This window comes from Pocillopora damicornis, chromosome 9 (assembly GCF_964200805.1).
Source record: "Pocillopora damicornis chromosome 9, jaPocDami1.2, whole genome shotgun sequence".
NCBI classification, from domain to species: Eukaryota; Metazoa; Cnidaria; class Anthozoa; order Scleractinia; family Pocilloporidae; genus Pocillopora; species Pocillopora damicornis.
Genome location: NC_142678.1, coordinates 15,591,501 through 15,615,003, shown reverse-complemented (window position 1 = coordinate 15,615,003; position 23,503 = coordinate 15,591,501). Strand labels below are relative to the sequence as shown.

The following is a 23,503-nucleotide window of genomic DNA, read 5'->3' as shown; positions in this document are numbered from 1 at the left end:
TAAGCACCCGTGAAAGAGAGGGTTAACAGGTTAAAACGAAAACAGCTCATTTAACAATTCAAGCGTTAGGCCTGTCCACAGCTCATTACAAAAACCGTGAAATACTGTGCGGCCTAGAACTGAGGGCAAGAACACAGAAACCCGCAATCAATATAAACTTGATTATCAACCCTTGCCGGCAAGTGTACTTATGTTAATCCGGGTTGGACAACTCGAGGTTGCTTTTCTGAACAGATGGTAAATGATATCTCTTTGTGATGGAAGAGATAAAACACAACTTGTCCAAAATTTATCAACTGTGGTGCAATTTCTAAACAAAACAGTTGAAAGGAAATTTTTTTCGATCAACAATGGACAATGTAAAGAGGACATGTACAGTTGACTCATCTGGCTCGGACTCCGAAATCGATCCTGTCCGAAACAAGAATGAAATGAACCAACTAATTGGAGACGATCGACCATTTTACATACTTGCCTTTGGGGTGTTTGGTTTCATCCTCCAGATTTTTTTCTCCATTGGAATCTCGGCATCTCAAGACATCTTGGAAGAAACTTTACTACCCACTCCTGTTCTGTTAATCTCTGCCTCGCTGCCTTTCTTCGTAATTACCTCTGTCTTGCCGTGCTTCGTTTTAAAGTTGTCTCACAAAGCTCTTCTGGTGCCAGTAGTAGGGCTGGGTATCACCGGCGTGTTGTTATACGCTCTGGTTGAGGCCGTATTTCTTCGGGTCACTGGAGTCATCGTGGTGTCCACTGGGGTCGCCATTGGCGAGGTCACTTTCGTCTCGATGACTGCGTTATACAGCGACACGGCGATGAGTTCGTATTCAGCGGGGACTGGCGTTGGTTTCATTGCTGGGCCCTTGTACTACACCGGTAAGAAATCCGGAAAAAAATCAATGAAAGGCAAAAAAAGGTTGACGCCTATGTTTGGTTAGATTCTACGCCTAGTATGCATATTCTGTTGGCGTGCGAGTCGATTGAACCCCAAAAAAGTCAACGAACCTTTTTTTTTATTCTTATCTATTTATTTATTTAATTTTTTTCAAACAACGATCAATGGTTTTGGTTGAGATACGAACAGGCCAGGGGTATGAAATTATTTCAGTGGCATCGTCACAAAAATCAATCATATTTTTTAAAATCTCGCTTCCAGAAACTTGGTTAAAATAATTCACCTCGACTAGCTTTTCACCCAAAGGTTGTGGCCATGATCTTATGGAAGAAATAATTCATTTGTATCACCTGTCCTTTGTAACTGATTATGAATCAATCAGATTCGAAAGAAAACGTTCCGACCAAATTCAAATTGTTTTGAATTTTTTAACCTTTTTTTGCCTCAAAGAAGGCGATAGAACATCATAAAGTTAATTTGTCATGGAATTTATTTTTGTGATAAACTAGTTATGAATTTTCCAATACTCTTCAGTGGATTGAAAAATGAAAATGGAATTTCTTTCATACAATAGATTGATGAATAGAGTGAAAAACTTATATTGTTCTTCTTTTTCTCGCGCGATTGTTTTTACCAAAGCTTTTTTCATCTCCGAATCAGTCCAGCAGTTTACAGCTGTGTTGGTTGCGGTTCAAGTGGTGTGATTCTATCACTAAGTAAATCTGTTAGATAATTTTGTGCACTGCAAGCTTATATTTACCAATCTAACGTACAGATAGCGCTAACCGCATCAATTGTTGTGCAGGTGCTATTAAACATTGTCTCTTTACGGTCTTTGTGGTAGAAAAAAAAAAGCGAAGTACTGGGTCCAAAGTTGAAGATAAGAGCCTGCATTGTAGGTGTTTTGGGTCAGCTTGATTCCGAATCTGCACTGTGTCGCCACATGCTAAAAATTATCCAAAAGAAACCAAATGAAAACCTTTTTTTACATTCATATCTGAAATGAAATTTCCAATTTGATGCGAAAAGTTTTAAAATCGTTATTTTGAGAAAGCATTTTAGTTACTTTTTGTCCCCCAAATTTTTGAAATGAGGCTCTCTAAAAGCACTTGGTAAAAAAGCTCGAAGAAATTCTCTTTTTTCACGCACCTCTTACTTTGATCTTTTCGTAATAATTTATCCAATTAAAAAATGACGAAGCCCTTCTCTTCTAATTATAATTTTTTTTTTTTTATAGCAATGACAACTTTAATTTGCCTGCCTCCGGAAACGACTGTCCTTATCATTTCTTGGATGCCTGCAGTTATCTTTCCTTTTTACATCACAATAGAGAGGAGACGTTTCAAGCCACAGGGAGACATGATAAACCATAAAGAAGTCTCTTATACCGTACTTACCTCTGAAAATTTGCCAGTGAAAGATAACCCATCTTGCGAAGAGAAAAAAACGTTAATCTGGCAAAACTCACACCTTATGTTGGCCTGTTTCGTGGGTTACTTTTCTGAGTTTTTGACTCTCAATGGCGTTGTTACAACTCTGGCCTTTCCAAACTCTTTTTTCGATCCGAGGAACCATTTTGTTTACTACGCATGTGTGTTTATGATCGGAGAATGCATCGGTAGATCTTACCTAAGTATCCTGTTCATTCTTAACTCAAAATGCACGCCTGTTATTGCAAGAACATGGATTTTATCTGCAATGCTTTTGGGTTTGTTCATTTTCTTAACGTTAACGTCGTGGTATCGCTTTCTCCACAGTGTCTGGATTGTTTTATTACTCATTTTTAATATGGGGCTTTTGGCTGGAAGCCTTTACCTCAATACGTTTCTTGTGGTCACCGGCGGTGATGACGTCCAAGGCAAGGCGTTTTCACGCGCTTTTCTCTCGCTTGGACCTAGTACCGGTGTCTTGATGGCAGGCTTAGTTGGACTCGTACTGGAACCAACTTTAAGAGAACACTGTTTGCAATCGACAGAATTAAGAGAATTTTGTTTTACAAGGTCAATGGGTGGATGGAATAAATCCACATCGTGTTTGCGGTAGTTAAAAAATTTTAAGAGAGGTTGTCAGTAATTTTCGAGAAGCCGGCGACAGAAGCAAAAATTCAACTTTTTTTTTATTTGCTCCAAAAGACCCTTTTGGTGAATCGTTTTTAAAAATAATACTCAAAAGTTCCAGCGAGTTTTTATTTTGGAAAAAAATACGAAAGTTCGAAATCGGCTAAAACGTACCTAATTTGCATAATTTCTATTAGGCTTTCAGTGCATTTTCACAACGCTCGCACAAGACATAGAAAAATTATCTTGGATTCATTTTTTCATAAGTTATTTTCCATCCCTCGGAGTAGCTTTGCAACTATATTTCATTTCTAACTGAACTTTCTTTCGTTTGTAACCACTCGCGTGAAATACAATATATTTTCTATTCCGTTTGTACGCTGAATTTTGCTATATTTCAGACGACCATAACATCGGGGGTATACGAATGTACATAAAATAAAAGAGCTCTTTTCAACGAGAAATTATTCGTGTTTATCATGTAAAAATATTATTTTTGGCCCGTGAAAAGCGAGCGCGCCAGACCAAAATATATAGCGTGCATTTTCACGGAGTTAGGCCATTTTTCTTGCTGTACTCCTACTGTAAATCGCGCGCTATTGGGACAAAACTCGACGTGTTTGGTCTCTACTTCAGTTTTGATTCATTTAAATATATCAATTTTAACTTAAAAATTAACCTATCTTTATTTTTAAGTGAACAAACCACCGTTTTAGGTAAAGTTTTTGAGTTGACTTTTGTCGAGTGCTAAATAAACAAATCGCTGTTTACAAAGATACCAGCTCTGTCGATGTGTTTTTAGCTGAAAAATCGATGTGAAAATCGTAGCGTTTCTTTCTCCTGTCGTTTATTGCTTTAAAGATTTGCTAAAATCAGGAAATAGGGCACTTGTACAAAACCAAAACATTCATTTGTCTACAATTTGATTGTTTATTATCATTATCGCACAGTTCACAATAAGGAAACTGTAACAGGAGAATTCACATGCTGCGTGCTTGTTGACGTACAAGTTCCCGTGTACAACAATTTCGGCTTTTCGGGAAACTCTTCCCCCCTTATTTGATAGGAATTATCAATAGCCCCATAAAATTTATTTACTGCGCCATGTTTCCAGAAAATAAGACTGGAAAATGTTTTTTCCACTTTCCATCATCAAGAAATTCCATGTAGAAATAGTATTTGTAGCGTGACTGCGTGACCTTTCATGAGAAGTAAAAATTGTTTTTCTTTTTTTTAAGAAGACACCTCCAGAAAGTTCTTTATCCTTCTCTCATCTTATTTGCCTGATTTTTGAATGCAAATATCATCTGCATTTGCCATTATTTTCGCTGATTGTCATGGCCTTTCCTGCGTGCACGTGCGAGCAAGTTCATATACAGCACTCTTTCGAGTTTCTTTGCGCGGTGTCGGGCATAAGTGTGTAGGTCTGGCTCAAAAGATATCTGCGCGCTGCAACACGGGTTTCTATGTTTTCTCCTTTTTCTTTACTTGTATTTTTATTCTCCTCCTTGCATTATCACACATGTATGTTTTTTTCAATCCTTCGGCGCGTTTCCATAGATTTGGAAGTAGGCTATGACTTGAAAAGTCAATATTGACCAGAACTGAAACCTTTTCTTTCGCTATTTGTTTCAAAGAACCCCTGTTATTTATAAGTTTATTTCTCAAGAGAATATGTTTTTATTTGCCATTTACTTCCATTAATACATGAAACTAGGTTCCAATAAGTTTTTTTGTTTCGTGACCCCCAAAAGCTGTTTGCGACAACATCAGTTGAGGAATCAAAAGCAATTACACCTGAGTAATTCGCTTGTAGCCTTCTACGCGCAGAAGGCAAATCCAACTAATGAAGCTTTCTAAGACCTCTGTAAACTAGAGACATTACGTGATGTCGAGGGGTCAAATATTTACACTAAATCTGTGACCCTCAAACAGATTACGTACTCGTATATGTAACGTCCGAAAAATGTCACGCATGTATAACACCGTAGGCGCACCTGGCGAATTATATCCACTGGCTTCAATAGTAAAGAGACAACTTATTTACTATTTGTATATGAGCAAGCTTATTTACCCTACTTGTAAAACTCCTTGATGAAGTCTACTAATGTCAGACGAAACGCGTGGGAGATAAATACAAGTTTGTACTTTCTCAGTTCGTGCAGTGAGTTCGACAGAAAAATTAAGCTCACCCTGTCATAATCAATGATTTGATACCGTAAGTACCAAATTAGGTACATCATTGGGCTTTGATCACAATAATGAAAAAAATGTGCGTTTCCCCACGCTCGCCACATTTATTCTTTGGAAAATTATTTTACTGGAGGGCGATGTCACTTAGCTTGGTGCGTCTTGACTCTGGCCGACGAAAATTATCGAGGTGAACAATTCACCAAAAGGGTCTTTTGGAGCAAATAAAAAAAGTGTTGAATTTTTGCTTCTGTCGCCGGCTTCTCGAAAATTACTGACAACCTCTCTTAACCATCTTATTTTTCTTAAGTCCTTTAACAGTTGAGGTTTCCGATTCAAATTTTTTTCATAAAACTTCTATACGTTTGTGAACGTCAATCGTAGTCTTGGAATAAGCTTTACCAACAGAAAATGATAGGTCCTATTACTTTCTCTTGGTCTTACGTAACAAATCAAGCATTCTAACGATACAGAAATTTCATTTAAATGAGTTTTCTGCACACGAAAATTTTGCCCCAGTAGGTTAGGACCGGTCACTATTTATCGTCTTGAGGGGTTGAGGGCGGGGGAGTCGGATGATTTTGGTTTTGTCACGATAAAATGCTCCTGATTCCCCCGTAAGGCTCAGTAATATTCTTATGAAACCCCCTGCTTTTTCTGTGGTCCCCACTAATACTCTATTAGTGACAACTGACCCCACCCTCCGTTTCCTCTAAAAAACCATGCGTCCCCCCCATTGTTTAACACACAATTTGCAAACCACACAATACCATAAACATGAAAAATTGAATATATTCAGTTTACTATCAATTAAAACATTCCGTTACTAGTAGCGTTACTTTTTTCAAACTGCTTTTTAAATAGGAAGTAAATAAGATGGTTGCAACCAGATTTCCATTGTATATGCATGAGGCAAGTCAAGAATCTGACGTCCAAGAAGAAGAATACTGCTCTTACTTCCTTGATTCCCATGCAAAACTGTCCGTTAAGAAGCTTCATAAACTTTCAACTTACTCCATGGCATTTTTTGTGATTATCAACTTAAGTCTGGTTCTACAACTTGAAATACAAACCACGTTGCGTTTGTCACCCTGCGTGACAGCTGGTGACTCAATGTCACGCAAGGTTCCAATCACCCATAGCAGGACAATTACGTTTTCATGAAGTCGGAAAGTTCTTAACACTGCCGATATTTTTGACACTAAGATTTGAAAACCTTGACTTGCACAACACTGGCCAACTGACGACATACGTTTGTCAGCTGTCATGTTTGTTTTTTTGTTTTTTTTTTCTTGTAAATGTCTAATCAAGCTCACAAGTACAAACCTTTTAAGTACAATTCCCTACCAGTCGTTTCTAACTAATTCTTGTAAGGTCATTGTAAGACTAGCTTTCGTGTATTAATACCATCTGCTTTCCATTAGCGGCGCAATCTAGTTTCCATCTAATCCATCCATTGAAAAAGGTGCATTCTCTACAGTACTTTCATTATCACTGAACAAGTATAAACGAAACTACCTAAAATCTGATAACAAAAATCTTTACGATAGTTTCATTATCTGAGCAAATGCACGCCTACCCCTCCCCCTAACCAAACATCAATCCTCAGTTGCTATCAGTTGACGGTTGTTGGGTTAGGGGAGGGGTGGGTAGGTACGCAGTTGTTCAGATACCGACATTAAGCCGATTTAGCAATACCCACAAAACGCATACACATTAAAAAAAAACTTTTTTTCTAACGTCTGCAGCTTGCAGTATGCTTGATAAAGCGCTTTAAATACAGTTTTGTTGTTAATTTTTTTTAGGAAATTCACTCTGAGTTAGCTTCTTTGCGTCGTGGCCTTCATCGAGTACGCTCCTGCGTCATGTATTTCCTTACAGTGTGTCTCCTCATCCGCAAGCTTTTTTGTTGTTACCATTATATCGTTTAAATGTCAAGAGGGTCTAGAGAGGATGTTCTGTTGATCCAGAACATTCCGATGTTTACTGCAGAACAAGTCCAACCTTGAAAGAGGAAAAATAACCCTTAACAAAATTACGTAAAAGTCAGGTGTGTTTGTAGGATAACAATGTTCATACACCATCCAGAAAACAGTTGACGAGAATACTCAAATTTATCTGGTAAAGTTGGTATCTTGATCTAACACCAAATTTTCGTAACTTATTTACAGGGAGACGTGTGGCTGCTGGAGGAGAGAATTAACAATCATATCTTGGGACTTGGAGGTTTAATGCTGCCTTGAATAGTTTAGCAAGGAACGAATTTGAGTTTAACTGTAAAGATACCGAAGAAGGAAAAGAATGAGTAATTTTAGTCAGGTCGTCCCAGTTTTAAGTCCATCACAGGTGTCGAGAGGAATACATAAAAAATTACGTTGGCTCCGAAAAATGGGATCCATATATCTTGCAAAAATAATTTTCATCGTCAAACGTAGAGGAGTAGCAGAGAGGTGCTTCCTTTTTTTTCTGCGAATTAAACACGGATCAAGAAAAATAAGTCGAAGTAAAGTCATCGCTGAGTAACTGACCTTAGTGGGCTCCATGTACGGACATTTCCAGTTGTACAGATAATATTGTAGGTTACCATCACCAATACCAAACTTGAGCTTTTCCAGGAATTCTTTGTTCTCCATAAGGTCCAGAGCATTGAACACATCAAACTCACGCTGGAAATAAAAAAATTACTCGTACATTAGTTTTCGAAATTTCCTGGCCCTAGGGGTTCGTAGGGTGGATAACGCAACCCATTAGATAAAGCGCCATAAGTTTTGTTCACTCTTATCCGATATATATCGATTTGTCCATCGGACAGCGTTATTTGCTCTTTGAACAATTGAGCCATGGAATACATCCCAACTGTTTTCTCCTAAAGAAAATAGAATTTCTCAGATGAAAATTAAGGTTCCAATTTCCCCCTCTGTACATGAGTCCTATCAAAATGATGCATTTTACTTGATTAAATTCTCTGGCATTTTCGAGTTCTATATTCAAAAATTACATCATGCGCTCGAAATCTCTATCGAGTGACAAATGATGAGGATGAAGGCCGAATGAACTACCATGCTTACGAATCTCGAGCTCATTATCTAACCGTTTCAGCATTAATTAATACTATAACAAAATTTTCGAACGTGATTCGTCATCACCAGCCCGATTTGAGCACCAATAGGACAGTGTACGCGTCATGCTTGTAATTGGACAGTGTACTAGGACAATGAAAGGGACAGTTAAAACGTCATGCCTGCGTGAGTGGACAGAACGCGTCATGTGCGCGTGCTGTTGTCTCGCATTTCCGAGTTAACGTTTGTTTGTTTGTTTGTTCTTTTTTATGAAAAAATATAACCGATGTCTAGTTTCTTTCTCAGATCTTGTCATAGTTTTGATTAATTGGTAACAGGACTTCGCGTTGTCCAATTCTGTCTGTAATCTTACACGCGATTGACAAATCGCGGCCGTCCAATGTTGTTTGTCACTCGCATGATTACAGACCGAATTAGACTCCACTCGGTTCTATTATCATAATAAATCGACCAGAAGTCCAAACTCAACAAGACGGGTTCATGTTTTTATGTTATTTCGTTTCCCACTGCACCCTATTAAGCTTCTCTTTGTACTCACTATCTAGTAAGGAAGATAGATCGGAAGTAACGCAGCTAATTAGATTGCTGCACTTTTCAAAGGACGCTAGTAGATTTATACTAAATACTAGAAGGTCTTTTAGAGGCCAAGTAGCCCTTAAATGCTGATGCTCAGCTTCGATTTCTGTCGCATGAATTAAAAAAGAGTATCGCTACTTCCCCCGGATGGTACGCCAGTCCAACATGGGTTATCCGTCAGTACTTTGTCGGTTGTCCCTAACAGTTCGCCGGTAAACATTTACACTCCTGCACGGAGAGAGACATTGTGAAAGCAAAGTGTCTTACGCAAGGGCATATCCCGGCTGACCCAGCTGGGACTCGAGCTCAGACTTCTCAGACCGGAGTCTAGCGCGCTGTGTGCCAGGCCACCGCGGTTTCCGTAACAATTTGATGACCTGAAGCTACCACGTCACATTTATAATCACCAGGGCCCCTTAAATTACCTGCTTGGCTAGAATCAACGCATCCTGCATCAGATCAACAAGGGAAACAGTTTGCGGCACATTGTAGAAAGAGTACGCAGCCTTGAGCTGTTTGTGCGCTGGATGATGCATCACGGTGGACGGCAAAGTGTAGAAGCTGATCATGTCGGTGACTTGTCCTTGTTCGTTCTGAGATGTCAAAATGAATATTTACAGTTTGGTGTTGACCACAATTGCCTCTGTTTAGTAAAACGCAGTGCGACGTAAACCCTTTAAATTCCAAAGTGATTAAGATAGAGTTTCCTCACAATATCAATAGAATTTCATACAGAAAAGTGATAAGAATAAAGAAACATGTCAATCAGGGGATCATTAATTGTTCCAAAACCAAATTCTCCTAACTAACGCTATAAGAATTGTGGGGCAAACAGTGGGAAGAATTACTTATGAGATCTTGGGAGTAAAACGATTAAGCACCTTAGAAAGCCGTAGGGATTTCAAGAAGAGCCGGTTACAAGCGACCTAACGCTGCCCGTAAGACCTCCAACTGCCGTCCGTTTGGCCTGAGAGCGGCTTTCGAGTCAAGGATTCGCCTTACGACACAGCCGCCTACTACTCCATCAGCAGCCGCTTATGAAAAAAAGTTATTGAAACCTCTAGTTTCGTAAAACCACAACCAAAGCAATTTCAACAGCCAATCAGAGGAAAGGGAAATATCCCAAGGTGCCTTGTAAGTAAAAACAAGCAAATTGCTGAAAGCGCAGGGAAACTTATGCGTCCATCAAGTCTCGGACAGCGGCCATTAACGTAGGTAATTACATCATCTCGAGTGCGTTTTGTGATAAATCAGCACGAGTACATTTTTTATAAGGCGTACAAAATTGCTCGAGCTCCGTAGGGCGAGAACAATTTGTTTTCAACAACTTGCTTCCCTGTCGCGAATAATCAAGCATTTTCTCAGATCAAAGAGCAGCACCTTGAGCTTCAGTTTCTCTTATTAAGAAGTATTGCGCCATATTTACCTGTTTTTATGACCGCCGCACTAAACAAAATACGTACCTTGACAACAAACGAATCTACGATGCCTTCACGAGGAGTAAACCAGTGTCTGAATTCTTCCTGTGTAACAAAATGCATACATGAGTGACTAGTTCAAACGACTTAAAAGTCTTACGGGTAAATGAATGAAAGGGGTTTTCAAATAAGTGAAATTTGCTTTATATACCTTAACACAGTAAACAGGATTTATTTAACCCTTCGACCCGTAAGAGTGACTTACATCTAATTTCTCCTTACAAAACCACCCCTGAATCACACACTAAGGTCACGAGAATAAAGAAAATAATCACCAACTCTTGATTGCTACACCAATTCTCCTTGTCAGCACCTTACGAAATGTTTGGAGAACAGTATGGAGAATATACATACTGATGTAAGGGTGTAAAGGGTTAAGAACTGTAGAAGAAGGAGAATGGAGTAAAGTGACTGAAGTATCTTTTCAAATTTTAATTAAAAGAGTAACTCGAGCCATCGAAATGTAAGCAGAGAATTCTGTGAAGTCGCCAGAGAATTATCTTGTCTGTTGAACACACTAAGCACAATAATGGTACCCTGAGGAGTTCTTCTCGAGCAGAGTGTAAGGAAATTCATGCATTAAGCATCAGTAAAGAGAGTTGCAATTGTAAACATTTACTTGAGCATAGTGTATTCCTTACCTCCGAGAACTCTGGGGCTAAGCTGAACTTCTTCAGGTACTGTGTAACAGAAAAATGATAAAGAATATAATTAACTTTATTTTGTGGTAAGCACAATAAATTTATGGTCATGTATTCATTCATGGAAATTGAAATACGTAATTATACGAGTCATTTTTCAGAAAGAAAAATCAGCAAAAACACACATTGACAGGCAGAAAACAACCCTTAAATACTCTGTGCATTTCAATAAATAATTTGCGGCCAAATAATTGCAAGTGACATTGTCAAGGGAAGAAAGTCGTTTGTCTCAAGATGTAGTGATCTATGTCACACAACTTGTACTTCATTTACTCCTCATCTATGTCACACAACTTGTACTTCGTATCCCTTCCCATCTATGTCACACAACTAATAATTTGTATCCCTCCCCATCTATGTCACACAACTTAAACTCATACCTTCACTGTACTTTGATATGCAGAGCTCACATCCTGCTCTTTTAGAGTACAAATTTCCTTTAGTTTTGTCTCCTGTGAAGAAATTGAACAATAGAATCTGGAAACAAATTTCTCTCCTCACTTTTAGTATGTACATGAATTAGAGAGCGAATAAGAATTGTATCTAGGGTGTGCATGTTGCTTTAAGCATCTCTGCAACAACAAAAAAAAAACTTTCACATTCTGTGCCAAGTCATTCTACCCTCCTCCATCAGTGTTGACTTATTATTGTTTAGGCATCATACAAATTGTGGTGGGCTTATGTGCCAATCAGTTCAAATCTTCAACATTCTCCCCAACCCCACCCCCAAGGTGACCCACAGGCGTTTACCTGGTGGGTGGGGAATTTGAACCTTGCCTGGGTGTTGTGGAAAATTTGAACCTTGTCTGGGTGGGGTGGGAAGATTGGAACCTGAACCATCATGTGGAATACACACGTTTTATATTTTAATATGGAGGTGTATAAAGGAAATTAAAGTATTCAATTTCACGAGCATAGGGCTGAGAGGAAAATGTCTACAAAAAAGTTGACAATCAAATCCAGCACTTGGGTAAGGCATTTGATCACAATTTTGGTCCAGGGGAGGGGAGGGGGAATTTGAACAAGCCAATCTTCAAAAGTTAAAATGTGCATGGGATTGCTCATGGGGAATATTGAAGCTTTAAATTGATCAATGCATAAGAAAGTCACATATTAGCATTATTTTTTCATACTTTTCCCTACAAATCAATTTTGACTTGAGCCACAGATTCTTCCAGAGATACACCAAAAACTTGGCCAATAGTGATATTGTTAATCTCACCCTTGGTTCTGTACTCACTTTTGATCCACTATCAAAATGGGGAACACAATTGAAATGACTGAATTTATGTCAATTCAAAACAAATGCTAATTGCTTGAATTTCTTACTTCTGGTAGTCTGTAAAGTTTCATAGTCCTCTGCATGGTCATGTTACGGCTGAGATGGGAAAACTTGACCTCAATCAGTTTCTTAGGGTTGAGGGACCTATGCCAGTAGCTGAGAACAATAACAGTACCATTAAGTTTATCCATACATGTAAATACATGTTTGGACTAAGTACAAACAGTAGTCTGCACTTAAGAAGCCTTGCTTTATTTCAAACTCAATAGTGCAGCTGGATGAATTTACAAATACAGTCAAACCTGCCATCACCAGCAAGGAAAGGTCCAGGGTGTAACCCTAATACAGGATGACTGTCACAAAAAAGGGGTATTATAAAAAAAAAGACATTGAATGTCATTTTATGTCATAACTGACCACTAAATGTACAAAATCACCCTTAAAAGTACCACTAACCTTGGTTTTCGGAGATAAACATGGAATAAATGTGACTTGAGAGATTATTCTTAGTTTTATTTGAGTGGTTCCACTACAGGTGACTGTTCAATACAGGTGGACGACAATACAAACAAGCTGTTGGGACTCAGTAAAGGGTGACTGCAACTGCTTAATAGAGGTGACCCCTTAATTGAGTTAAAAGTCACAGTAATTAAGGGGAATAAACCCTGGACTTTGAAAACAGACCGCTTAATACAAGGTGACCATTCAATATGATGCTGCTTTAACACAGGTTTGACTGAAGAATGCAAATCTGCAAAGAAAATAACTATAGTACTTACCGACAGCAAGCAACTGGTTTGGGAAGAACTACACCAGCAGTATAAACAGCTTGAAAAATCCCCTCCAAGTTCACCCTTCTTGTGATCTCTCTTATCAAAACTGGGGCAACTCGTTTGGATCGGAGCTTCTTATGAACACACAGGAAGTTAATTTCAACCATAGAGACAATCCTGGAGAGAGCAAAAACGAGGAGAGATGACTGAAAATTATCCAAATTTAACAGGTCACACAGTAAGGCAAAACAGATCAGTATGGCCAATTTTATACAGCAAATCATGAGACTTCTCTCAACTAGAGTAGAATTGATCCAAAGGTCTAAGGTGTTAATAGGGAATCAGATTATTTCTTTTCCAGACATTCATGAAAACTGTATGGCAACTCTTTATATGAGATGATCAAGCCAAGAATCTACTCTCTAGTTTATTTATTTCAAGGCACACAGTAGTTTTAGAGATTCTCAATCCTAGCAATATGCATGATGCTTGTAAAAACTAAGGACTTTGAATGTAGCCTTGCTTACCAATAAGCTACAAAATTGTTGGCATTTTAACTTTAAGACCACAATATTATTTTCTAAGTTGCAGATTGTAGGTGGTAGGTCATCAGATTATATGAGATAAATATGAGATTAATATAAGATACAAGATTAAAATTATTATGAAGGACTCTGTGACCTATACTTGTGAAAATTGGATAAAACCTATGTTTGCTTGAAAGAACTGATGTACATCATGTGAAACAGCATCAACCCAGAGTTAAATTTAAACAGGGTTTCCTTATCGCTTTGTTCAAAAGCCTTTTTGGGATAATTTCTCTACTCTTTTTAGAACATCAAATCATCAAATCCTAGACAAAAAGAGTTGTACTGAATTTTTTGTTAAAGCCTTTAGGTCTGAAATCAGATTTCATACTAACCCTGGGTTATCTTATCCCAGCTTTGAACCCCACCCAGATTTACATGTGTACCATTTAGAGCAGTCAAGAAGTTTGTTCAGATGTTTCCAAAACTGACTTGCCTTAGCTTGAAAATAAGAATGCTTTACCCAGATTACATAGAGATTAACATAAGGGCATGTGAAGATATGGAATTTCTCTTTGAGTCTTTGACTTGATATCTCACAATTGAGCCCAGCAAAGGATTGAGACATCAAGTTGAACATGAAGAGGGAAATTCTTTATCTAGAACCAATCAAGTATCATTTTCAATTGTTTATTATATAAACACTATCGGGCCTTACTGACAAGAAAAGTAAACTTTGCCAATAAAAGAAATGAAAGTTTTTTAATATTACTTTTGGTTTTTCTTTTCATATTCTGGTTTTCTTCCACTTCTAGAAAATTGTTCATGTTGCTTTCTGTGAGCAATATAAATCTTTCAGTGCAATTAGCAGCCATAATCTGAGAAAATTTTCACAAAAGGATGCATTAAGAATGGTGAACACTTTGTCAATTATTCATCCACCTGACAGAGTGGTGTAAAAGGCAAGTAATGTGTCAGCAGCTGATGGGTGATATCAAACACGTAAATAGTTAACATAATTTTATACATGTACAGTTACAGCTTTACTCAGGGCTGGAAATCCTTATAAAAGCACCACAGTTTTTATAATAAAAGGTTATAATAGCTTCAAAATTAACTTACTGTTCATAAACCCTAATTTGTGCAGGTATGGCACTAATAAAACCCACAAGCTTATTGTTGCCTGCTACACGCACACCACAGTGCCATGGCATTTTCCAACCAGGAGGTTTAAGGGCCCTGAAATACAAACATAACTCAACATGAATGAATGTAACCTTGTAAAAAAAGAAATTATTATTCTACTGGATTTTTCAGCTTTAGATATTCAGCATAAAATACTAGTACTTAGCAATGGTAAAAAGTCTTACTTCTCATCTTGTAAAATTTTAATTATGGGAAATTATACAAACCACAAAAGGAAATCTGGAGAATAGTCAAATCTGAACATGTTGTCATCATCTTCCACATAGTTTTCATTCAGTAAGGTATAAAGTTCTTTGAGCTGCAACAAAAAAAGGAGACACATATCAGGAGAAATGTAAAATACAGGAATTCTTTTTCTATAAAAAATTGTCAGTTGTCAAACAAATGACACACTTAACTCTTAACAGCCATACACAAGTATGCACATTCTCCCTACTGTTCTCTATTCATTTCCTAAGGTGCTGACAAGGAGAATTTGTTTAACAATCAAGAGCTTCTTAAGTTGCTGATCATTTTCTTCAATCTCATGACCTTAATGTGTGATTCAGTGGTGATATTGTACGGAGAAATTAGATGTTACTCACTCTTTGGGGTCAAAAGGTTTAAGACTAAAATTAATTGTAGGCTTGCGTTATTATTAGTTCTCTTTCATTTAATGTTTCCATTCTTGTGAGAATGGTTTAAATGAGTCACGCAACTGAATGCACCTGAGCTAAATTTGAAGAATATCCAGTGACAATTTCTCCAAGCAAAACCTTCTTATTTATAGACCTTGAGTCACATGCAGTGAAAAGGCTCCCTTGAAAGTTTTTTTTCACTAAGGAGTGCATATTACTCATGTTACAAAGGAATACACAACCAAGCGTTTGTTTAAAAAATTGCACCAAAAGGAAAGTTTTAAGATAAACATTCTGTCCTTCTTGCTACAAATAATATTTGAAGGGTAATAAACCTGGTGCTTCTGTTTGGCGCAATAGTATGCTCTTCCATTCACCCTTTCAATTATCTGCTCTTTGAAGCTCACAGTTTTCAGTGAGCTTCACTCTTAGAAAACAGTTTCCTTCATGGAAGAGGTTATGTGCGAAGAAAAATTCATGACTGTAAATATATCAAAATCATATACCAGAGCATGTTTTTGTATTGCATACCACTTTTGCATCACTGATATCCAAGGTATCCCAAACAAAACCCTGGGGGAGGGTATAAGGTTCTTGTCTCAGTTGTTCAACAGCCTTGTCCTCTTCAATACATCCACATTCACTGATATCTTCATCTAAAATCAATGAAGAAGTACTAATATGATTATTTGTTTAACCCTTTACACCTCAGGATGTATATTATCCATACAGTTCTCTTCACATTTCCTAAGGTGCTGATAAGGAGAATTTCTTTAACCCTTTACATCCTAAAATCAGTATGCATATTCTCTATACTGTTCTTGGTACATTTATTAATGTGCTGACAAAGAGAATTTGTCTAATAATCAAGAGTTTCTTTGGTTGGTAATCATTTCCTATATTCTCTTGACATTAATGCATGATTCAGTAGTGATATTGTAAGGAGAAATTAGATGCTAGTCACTGGGGTTTAAGGGTTAAAAATCAAGAGCTTCTTTAGTTGGTGATTGTTTCCTTTATTCTTGAAACCTTACTTTATGATTTGGGGGTGATATTGTATAGAGAAATTAGATGCTACAGGGCATGAAATTGCGCCTAATACAGGCGCCAATGCGACTAAATTTTTCACTTTGGCGACCAAATCCTGGAAATTAGTCGCCAAATTGGTGACTAGAATGTTTCATCATAACCTTACCAAGAGATATAATGAATTAAAAAGATTTGCAAAGATAAATCTGCGGCAAACTTCCTTGTTACATTTGTTTCCAAAACACAACATATGCATCTTGATCGATAACTAGACGCCATCTTGGATTTAGGTGAGCTTTAACGTTGTATATAGTCCATCCTAGTGTCCACTTTGTAGCACGTTAAAGATCTTTTCCCAAATTTAATTTTGGAGGGTCTATCTAGAATGCCGACAGCTTAAAAAAAGGTTTTATTTGTCTTTGAAAATGGCGACCAACTTTTTTCCACTTGGCTACCACTTTGAAGAATTTAGGAGCCAAGTGGCTATCGGAAAAAGAAATTAATTTCATGCCCTGTGCTAGTCACTCTTAGAGGAAAAAAGGTGAAAAACAAACAACTTGGATTTACAGTAATTCAAGTTGTATTGATTTTTTAAGTTTCCAGTACATTACTAAAACAATAATATTAAAGAAACAAAACTGTGATTGCAAAAAAAGTGATAACTTGACAAGAACTGAACAAAACCTTTAATCCATCAACTTATAATAAGTCTTATCCAGATATAACTCTGTTTGCAATTCACAGTTAGAATTTTAACCCTTTAACTCCCAGAAGTGATTGACATAAAACTTCTCCCTACAATATCCATACATTCTTCAGCAATCAGGTAATGAGAATATTCAAATTTATCGGCTAGAAGCTGCTAACTTGATCTAGCACCAAGTTCTCATAACTAATTTACAAGGAAATGTCTAGAAGCTACAGGGGAGAATTAACAATCATATCTTGGGAGTTAAAGGGTTAATAAAGCAAGATTGATATGTCTTTGCTGAGACCTAGAAGAACAACATGGTTAAACAGGAAAAATCATACTCTAAAACATACTCTCAATCCTTTTAACACACCAACCTTTGAACTCATCCAACTATAAATTCTTTCTTAATATGTGCATTATCACAAGATAAAAAAATAAATTATTTTTGTAAGACTTGATGCCTACCACACTCTTTCTAAAATCTAAAATCACACTTCTTTCAGCAACAATTAAACATAACATACATAAAATGACGAAATCATTTCTCTTTTTGTTTGTTTTATTTTGCCCCTTGCAAATACTTTTACCTACTTTAAGATAATAATATTAGAATGATGTTTATTTCTTGTGGTAGTAACCTATATTAGAACAAGAGACTGATTATGAAAAAGCATCGAAACGCTTGATGTGATCTATTATCAGCAGCTGTATCAAGGGTCGACACTTTTCGCGTAAAACAATCAGAGAAGTGGGTGTGTGCGTAAAAAACCATGCACACTTCAGATAAATAGCGCTAGCATACGTACAAATGTACTTCGAAAGAAATCATATCACACGATTTCTTGATCAAAAAACAGAAAGTTTCTTTTTCTTAAAAGCGCCTTAAAGACAGAGTCTTATTAATAAAAGAACAAACCACATGGAATTATTAGTCAAAATTCAGCTGCAGACAAGTCGGATCAAATGGAACCTGTTGTTGCATTACAAAAACCCACCTAGTTTAGGTACCGGCTGAGTGTCCCAGAACTGATACTTCTTCTTCATAGCTTCTTCTGTTGTTTTGGGCGCTTTCACTTCCACAGCCCGCAAACGTTCGAAGCTCTTTTGTAGCTCGCGTAGATTTTGCAGGTTAACTGCCGGACTTGGCAGAGACTCAACCACAGTTTCACTTCCTTCATTGCTTTTTCCCTTCCTCTTTTTCTTCTTCTTTTTAGAGCTAACCGATACCAATTGATTACCTCCTTTTGGAGGTTCCTCTTCGATAACTCCATTTACTTCGCGGTCTGTGAATTCTTTGCCGCCGCCTTCGTCCCGCAGAGACTTGATTTGATCTGGCGACTCATTTGATCCGTTGTCGTCCGCCATCTTGAAGAGGAATGGTGCACATGTGTCTGACCCAGTCTCAACTCGAGGGTTACCTTCCCATCATGCTCAGTCATGCTCAAGTATTATTGTCGATGATTGACACAGCTCAATGTCACAAGACGACTACAAGATAACTTCACAACTTTTATCAGTGTTGAACTGATTGTTTTGCAGATATCCTTCCACGTGCTTTAAGATGAAATTAACTCTCTCGCTGATGTTCATGGTTGTCTTCCATGCAGTAGGCAGCTTAGGGCCTCTACATGCGTCTTGCAAAATACATTGGTAAGGGAATGTGATTACGTAAGATACCTGCGTTCATGAATATCAAATCACGCATAGCTCACTCGAAACTGGTTGAATAATACAAAATGTTAATCTTAAAAGTGGTTTTCATCTCTCCATTTTAATTAAGAAATATGTATATCTTCAAACTTCCGGGTGATCTACCCCAAATCTTTTAACCCCAAATAAACATACAATATCTGCACGATTAGTAGGTCTTCCAGTGCAGTCAGGAACTAAAAAATTTAGAGGAGAATTAGACAGCAGAAAACATACATTTCTCATTCTACATTAAAAATAAAAAGTTGAAGTATGGCACCTCCTACCATTGTTACATTCAAAGGAGTCACCAAACTTTTCCGAAGTTGTCTTCCAAAGTGCCAAAGTTACATGTCTGCGAAGGCTGTCATTTCACATATTGCTTGCTATTGGAAAGATAAGCTGCCAGGTTACTACCCTTCAAGTCACATGGCTTTCCTTTAATCAAATCAAGGGCAAGTTAGTAAATTGCAAAAAGAGAGGAGGATAACCAAATCAGTGGCTGTTTGTAATCTGTGCATTTTGGTTTTAACCATGGGAGCTCTATTGTGTAATAAAGAAAGATGTGTTTTCATCTCGTCATGAGTGTGGGAAAAGAAAAAATTCTGAGTCCCTATGAGGAATTGAACCTCAGACCTTTGGATTCCGCACTCTGATGCTCTACCACTGAGCCACAAAGACTCCATGGTGAGCAAGGTCTATTACGAAGTTCATATGACATGCGTCCTGCATATTGCTAGGATCAGCAATGTCAGCAATGTAATGTTTGTAGATAGAAATTACAGAGATGGTAAGTTTTCAGCTTGGTAAAGAATTATAGAAAGATGTTTTTTTGTCTTGTCATGAGTGTGGGACAAAGAAAAATGAAAAGTTACACTTGTGTGAGTGGGTTATACTTGTTATAGGTTATATTCATTATACTTGTAAGAGCAGGTTATATTTTTTTTTCAAAGTAGCCAGGTCTGTCTTGCAGATGTATTCTTACCATATTTGCCAGCAGGTTCGAGGTATTGCTGGTTAATTAAAGAATTATAGAAAGATGTTTTTTTGTCTTGTCATGAGTGTGGGACAAAGAAAAATGAAAAGTTACTCTTGTGTGAGCGGGTTATACTTGTTATAGGTTATATTCATTATACTTGTAAGAGCAGGTTATATTTTTTTTTCAAAATAGCCAGGTCTGTCTTGCAGATGTATTCTTACCATATTTGCCAGCAGGTTCAAGGTATTGCTGGTTAAAAAAAAACCGTTTTTGTGTCAGCTTTGAAATAAGTTACTTGATACATATCTTTCAGGTCTTGGGCAGTAAAATGCAGTATGGTTAATGATGCCATTGTTAACCAGATTCAGAAGTGGCATTCAAATGAAACCTGCCCAGATGGTAAAGGGGAAAAGTGTCTTTATACGGTATGTTTACGTAGAAGCCCAACCATTGTTTCATAAAACCTCCTCCCATAGATCAAAATAAATGTTGAGGTCATTAGGGATTATTGAGATTTTCAAATTTATCTACCTTGTTACTGTGTAGGGTCTTTGTGACGTAGCCAACTCAGTAAATTTTCTCTGGCCACAACAGTTGTTTTCTTAAATCAAGATGGGAATATTTTCAGTTGAAGGTAAAGCATTTTCTACTATATGCCATGTTCCACTTCTATTTATATTTTTGGTTTTTGATTATTATTTCTGTAGCTAGAAAGTCAGACTGATACTGAAATCAAAGCAATCCATGAGACGCCCAAGAAGCACTACAAAGATGACCTCAAATTTACTTTTACTGCAAATGGAACTGAACTGTGCAGTGTAGAGGTATGAGATTCTCCAGGCTAATAAAACAAAATGCAAGTATATTTAGAAGACACCCAATCACCTCTCTGGCTATAAAGATAGTTTCCTTAATTCATATTTCCCTCTTACCTGCAAAAAGTCAAGGGGGCCATGGCCCAAAACAAATTTATTGTTAAAACCTCACCCCTGATAAAAGTGTTGTTCCCTCATTTAGGAAACTAATGGAAATATAGGAAAGAAAGATGCTGGCTTGAGTATAACATGCAGAGAGAATCTTCCATCTTTGCTTCTCTTTGGCATTTAGTGGGTCAATATTGATGGGTTGATGGAAACATTTTTGATGCTTTGATTGTGGTTGACCACAGTTCTTAGATGTGCACCAATCATTTTTCGACATCTTTACAGGTTCATGATATAAATTAAATCACTTAGTAAACATTCAGTAAGGTTACCATTCTTAAACAGCAACATTTCTGAAAGGGAGTGATGTGAAATAAATTCTCTGGTAGTGATGTGGCTTCTTGTGCACAACTTTCTTACTCTTGTGAGGTGATCTGATGGCAGGTTTCTGAACTTTAGGCTAAGTAAGACATCGAAGTACACTGTAGTCATAATCGGTGTTAATAGATGAAATATAAAACCATAGACCCACTAAGCCTTGTCTTATGTAATGTGTATTCACCATCTACAGACACGGGATATATAAAATGAATGTTCCAATACTTGTGCCCCAATCAATTTGGAGCTTCAACATCCCCATCCCCATTTGGCAACCCCTTGGCATTTGACGGTTGTCCCTGCACAGCAGAGGTGGGAAAGTGGAATGGAATTATCAAGTTGGGAATTTGAACAAAACAGTCTTCATAAGTTAAAATGCCTAGGGGGAGGGGGGGTGTGGATGTTGAAGCTTCAAATTGATCAACACATGAGATTTTTACTTTGCACATCTATTTTATGCCTTCTTTCAGGGCTATTCTTCCTCTGAAACTTGGTATGCTGTGTTGGACTATGGTACAAACTACTGTAACCTTCACAACTTGATCACTGGTATGAGACTGTCAAACTGAGTGGTATACACAGAGCAATTTCCTGTTGAGTGTCATTAGTAATCCAGTATTGCTTTGTTTTGTTACATAGTATTATCTCATTTGATACTATTTGTGTGAAAATTTCCCCTGGTAATAATGTACATGAAAAAATTATGCCTTTCTGATTGGCTGAAAAGGAGTGCATTCTCATGTAACACAAGTGCAAAGTTGTAATACAAATGCAAAGTACAAATAGTGCACACATATGCTTTCAAAATTTCATCATCTCGACTTTCTGTGATGTTTTTTCATGTACCTTATTAACAAGTGCTCATGCAATATTGTTGTCTTTGAAAAGTTCACTTGCGCTTATTAACCATTTAACTCCTGAGATCTAATTGGTGATTCCCCTTGCTGTCTACCATTCAGTTCTTGTGATGTTAGTTTGGAGAATTTGGTATTGGATCAACTTTTAATCCCCTAACTGATATTTTATTCTCATCACTTTTCTGCTTGATGTTGTATTAATATTGTAAGGAGAAATTCTGTCTTGGTCACTCACGGGAGTTGAAGGGTTAACACCAAATTGCACCCAAAATCATGTTATTACCTTTACTTATTTCAAGGTTTTGTCCTTTTAACATACAAACAGTTTAGCTTTTTTACTGTGTAAGGTAATTAATCTGCCTGTTACCTGTAACAAAGTTAGTGTTTCATTGGTAACCTAAGTTATTACAATACTAATTGATCTAATCAGTATACTTTATTATCTTTATGGTTATATCACATTATTTTATATAATGTTTATTGAATTGGCCAAATTATGCCTTGCTTTTCACTATTTTTATAGGAGCTGGACTTGACAAAATGCCAAAATACTCAGAAGAAACCAGTGACTCCATTTGTACCCAGTACAGCTCTGCTGATTGTGAGAAATACTGAAGAAGTAAATGTTTCCTGAAAGAGCCACTTAGAAGGATTTTTTTAAACTAACTTTTAGCACTGATTAAGTTCCTACTGGAACAATTAATGTATGACATCAATAGAAAATCCCTTAATTTCATGAAACTGAAATACTTTTGAAGAAGTTGCTGTTGGCTTTCAGTTTTGCATGGTTGATTTTTAAGATTCCCCACTCTTGGAAACTTCTACCTTTGCTCTTAACATGATCAAAACAGGGATAAAATTTTCTCTGTCAATTTTCAAACAATAGAAATCAGAGATTATTTGTGGCTCAGAGCCACAAGAAGGTCAGAGTGAAGCACTCAACTAAATCTGTGAACCTCTAAATTAAGGAAAAAGCATAAATTTTATTACAGCAGTTTCACATAGCTCTGAGGTAAAGGTATTCATAGTGTTTAATACCACATATGGTACTGTTGCAGTTACTGTAGAAGTTTTTCCAAGCAAAGTTAATATCCTTAAATAGCTCAATGTGTGATAATTTTTGTTTAAAAAAAATTATAAAATAATGACATGCCAGAATAATAAACATAGAAATTGATCTATAATATGCTTTTCCTTGATGTATTTTGCTGATTTATAACAAAATAAAGCATATGAAACAGGCTGCCAGTAGATAGAGTTGATAAAGGTCTAGATAAAATGAATTGCTGCCTGTTTCTTAAGAGTTAAACAAACACAATAATAGCAATTTCAAAGAACCCAAGCAATGCAGAAGCTGTATGCTTTATACTGCGATAAAATACTACAGCTGTGAACAGGCATGTTCTGACATTCCCTGTCTGTGTCTTTTAAGCCTGGCCAAACAAGCTAAGCTTGGTTGTCTTAAAAGAAGCACACAAAAAAATAAATAAATAAAGAGAGGAAAACTGGTGGTCATAGGATTGATCACAATGATCTGCCTAGCATGTAAGTAGGTCCTCATTAATAAGCCTC

General features: G+C 37.1%; 3 protein-coding genes across 3 annotated transcripts; 2 read left to right on the top strand and 1 right to left on the bottom strand.

Annotated features, from left to right (window-relative positions):
• The first annotated feature begins 52 nt into the window (after positions 1 to 52).
• On the top strand, positions 53 to 3,726 carry LOC113673201 (uncharacterized). The gene is made up of 2 exons (XM_027189573.2): positions 53 to 876; positions 2,133 to 3,726. The coding sequence occupies exons 1-2, from the start codon at positions 351 to 353 to the stop codon at positions 2,936 to 2,938; spliced, it is 1,332 nt and encodes a 443-aa protein (XP_027045374.2). The 5' UTR covers positions 53 to 350; the 3' UTR covers positions 2,939 to 3,726.
• A 2,183-nt stretch (positions 3,727 to 5,909) lies between these two features.
• LOC113672352 (glycylpeptide N-tetradecanoyltransferase 2) lies at positions 5,910 to 18,552 on the bottom strand. Its single transcript, XM_027188634.2, has 12 exons — positions 18,101 to 18,552; positions 15,914 to 16,038; positions 14,972 to 15,063; positions 14,682 to 14,798; positions 13,039 to 13,209; positions 12,307 to 12,415; positions 11,358 to 11,429; positions 10,918 to 10,956; positions 10,262 to 10,321; positions 9,224 to 9,391; positions 7,671 to 7,808; positions 5,910 to 7,146 (listed from the first exon to the last, which is right to left on the bottom strand). Exons 1-12 carry the CDS (start codon positions 18,468 to 18,470, stop codon positions 7,126 to 7,128), a joined length of 1,482 nt encoding a protein of 493 aa, XP_027044435.2. The 5' UTR covers positions 18,471 to 18,552; the 3' UTR covers positions 5,910 to 7,125.
• A 60-nt stretch (positions 18,553 to 18,612) lies between these two features.
• Positions 18,613 to 23,426, top strand: LOC113672371 (uncharacterized). Its single transcript, XM_027188654.2, has 5 exons — positions 18,613 to 18,755; positions 20,087 to 20,198; positions 20,481 to 20,597; positions 21,545 to 21,623; positions 22,455 to 23,426. Exons 1-5 carry the CDS (start codon positions 18,667 to 18,669, stop codon positions 22,544 to 22,546), a joined length of 489 nt encoding a protein of 162 aa, XP_027044455.2. The 5' UTR covers positions 18,613 to 18,666; the 3' UTR covers positions 22,547 to 23,426.
• The last annotated feature ends 77 nt before the right edge of the window (positions 23,427 to 23,503 follow it).